The following is a 2,244-nucleotide window of genomic DNA, read 5'->3' as shown; positions in this document are numbered from 1 at the left end:
TTAACCCTGACCCTAACCCTACCGCTAAGATACAAAACAGCAAGTAACCTAGTTAGAGACCTGAAGAAGTGATTATTGCACTGTTTTTCCCAGTTTTACGTCCGTCCGCGGATCTGCTTTTTTCGTCTGTCTGGCTGCGCATGCGCACTGATCTGTTTTTTCGCGGAAAAACGTCCAAAACGTACGAAATACTGTGCATAACTTTTCGTACGATTTCATATGAACTGATAATGAGAATATGTTGTTACAATCTGTCTGCTTAAACCCTTCAGAGCGAAAACATCACCTTTTTGCCACATTTTTCAGGCTTCAGTCAGAAGGAGAAGTTATTATTTTTGATGTTACTGAGCTGCAGCAGAGCAGAGAGGGATGGTAAACCTAAAAAGTTTTGGTGTTGGATTCTGAGGTGTGGGGCTGATTCCATGATTTCATCCAGAGCCACCTCAACAGTTGGCCGCTCTGGCGAACCGAATTCACCCTCCACTTTCCTCCTTTCTCCCACCGCTCCAAATACTGCAAAGCTTTTCCATTTCCAGCACTTTAAGAGAAGATTTTTTTTCTTTTTGTTTGTTTTTCTGGAAACAATGCAGCGAAAGCCTCCCCCCCTTCACTGACTCACATGTGATTCTGTTTAAAGGCATGAGCAGTTCGATCACGTCGTGCTGCCAAAGCACACTCTGATCCAGGTGATTTCCTGAGCTGCCGGGACAAGGATTTCTCCCTCATACCTTCTATCCGAATGTGATTTGGATCGGCCGAACAATCAGTCATCAGCTCGTCTTCACAACAGTCTCAATTAGCCCAGCAGAACGCTGTAAATTCTGCCGTCACCGTTGTCTAAAGCGGTCCATTGGCACCGGTGACATTTCAGTGCCATTTTTGACATCCAAATATCTACTACCTTGACCTTTTGCAAATTGGCAGCCGAACAAACCGCTCTTTAAACCTCACCTTGGCTGGCGATTTTAAAAGCCTCATTAACAGAGGAGGACGCCTGATGAGACGCCAAAAAGGACGTCTGCAGGTTGCGGGCGTGGACGGTTTTCTGACTAATGAAGTCTCCCTGTTTCGCTCAGGTTTTAGTCTGTTTTGTTTGTTTGCAGCTATCTCCAGGCTGCAGCTTAAGAGTTTCCCTGAAGCGAAGGGACTGGGAAATAATTTCACATTGTGTGGCCTCAGCACTTTGGCTGGCTTAAGACACGTCGGGCTCAGCCATGGCAGAGCGTGTCTTTTCTTCTCCTTCCATACCCCGACTTGCGGTTTGGCCTCCGTAATCTGTTCAACACAAAACCAACAAAAGCCACGGCCTCTTGATTGACCTTTTATGTGAAAGCTGATAGTGGGAAACGTGGCGCGGCTGCTGATTAAGCAATGATTCTCTACATTTGTGGGTTTATATATGAACGAGGTTCTGTTTTTTGTATTTTCTGACATGAAATCAGATTCTGTGTCAGAGGTAAATTAGGTCAGTGAAGTTCCTCTAAGTCGGTGCTCCTCAGCAGCTCATAGTGGCACATTTATCTCAGATTTTTGGCCAGATTAAGTTACAGTTCTTGTTTTAGCAGACATGGCATGACAAGCAAGCCCAGTAATGTAGATATATTCTCCCCCAAAGCACTGCTGCAATGTTTCAGGGTGGCTGTCCTCATCGCATTTCCACCACAATGTTCCCAATATCCTCCTGTAAGACATTTCTCTGGGGGTAGAAAAAAAAAAAAAAGAAGTGAATCCAATTTATCCCACCGCCTCTTCTTCGTCTTCCTCTCTGCAGTCAAGAGCATGGATTGCACTTCAGAGCTGGAGGACTTCTTTTCCAAGCGAAAGCTGGACGATAGTGACAGCCACGTGGTGAGCATCGCCGAGTACCTGCAGCGGGGCGACACGGCCATCATTTACCCAGAAGCCCCGGAGGAGCTGAGTCGGCTGGGGACGCCGGAGGCCACGGGACCAGAGGAAAACGGTACGGCTCTACTGATGCACTTGTCTGTTTCAACTCGGAATCTGTAGAGGAAGAAATATCTGAACCATTTGAGAGGTTATCCTTGTTTTATTCAAACCAAAAGCTTTTTACTATGTAACCAAGAATGTTTACTGCACTGGAAAAACATCTAGAAATAAGTTTAAATTTCCTAAATTAAGTGTGTTTACCCTTAATTTGAGACAGTTTGCCAATGGAATGAGTATTTCTACTCTTAGTATAAGATAATTAGATAATATGCACTTGAAATAAGACAATGCAAATGT

The 2,244-nt window shown here is 44.8% G+C and overlaps 1 protein-coding gene across 5 annotated transcripts in view; it reads left to right on the top strand.

Moving 5' to 3' along the window:
* Positions 1-2,244, top strand: part of zeb2 (zinc finger E-box binding homeobox 2) — an 86,041-nt gene that overhangs the window by 70,746 nt on the left and 13,051 nt on the right. For all 5 annotated transcript variants that reach the window (XM_015371687.1, XM_015371688.1, XM_015371686.1 and 2 more), the window contains exon 5: positions 1,772-1,960. In XM_015371687.1, coding sequence (XP_015227173.1) covers positions 1,772-1,960 — 189 coding nt within the window. The remainder of the gene's footprint in view (positions 1-1,771; positions 1,961-2,244) is intronic.

Source organism: Cyprinodon variegatus, unplaced genomic scaffold (assembly GCF_000732505.1).
Source record: "Cyprinodon variegatus isolate N-32 unplaced genomic scaffold, C_variegatus-1.0 Scaffold63, whole genome shotgun sequence".
NCBI classification, from domain to species: Eukaryota; Metazoa; Chordata; class Actinopteri; order Cyprinodontiformes; family Cyprinodontidae; genus Cyprinodon; species Cyprinodon variegatus.
The sequence above is the reverse complement of the archived record's forward strand: the minus strand, read 5'-3'. Positions and strand labels throughout refer to the sequence as shown.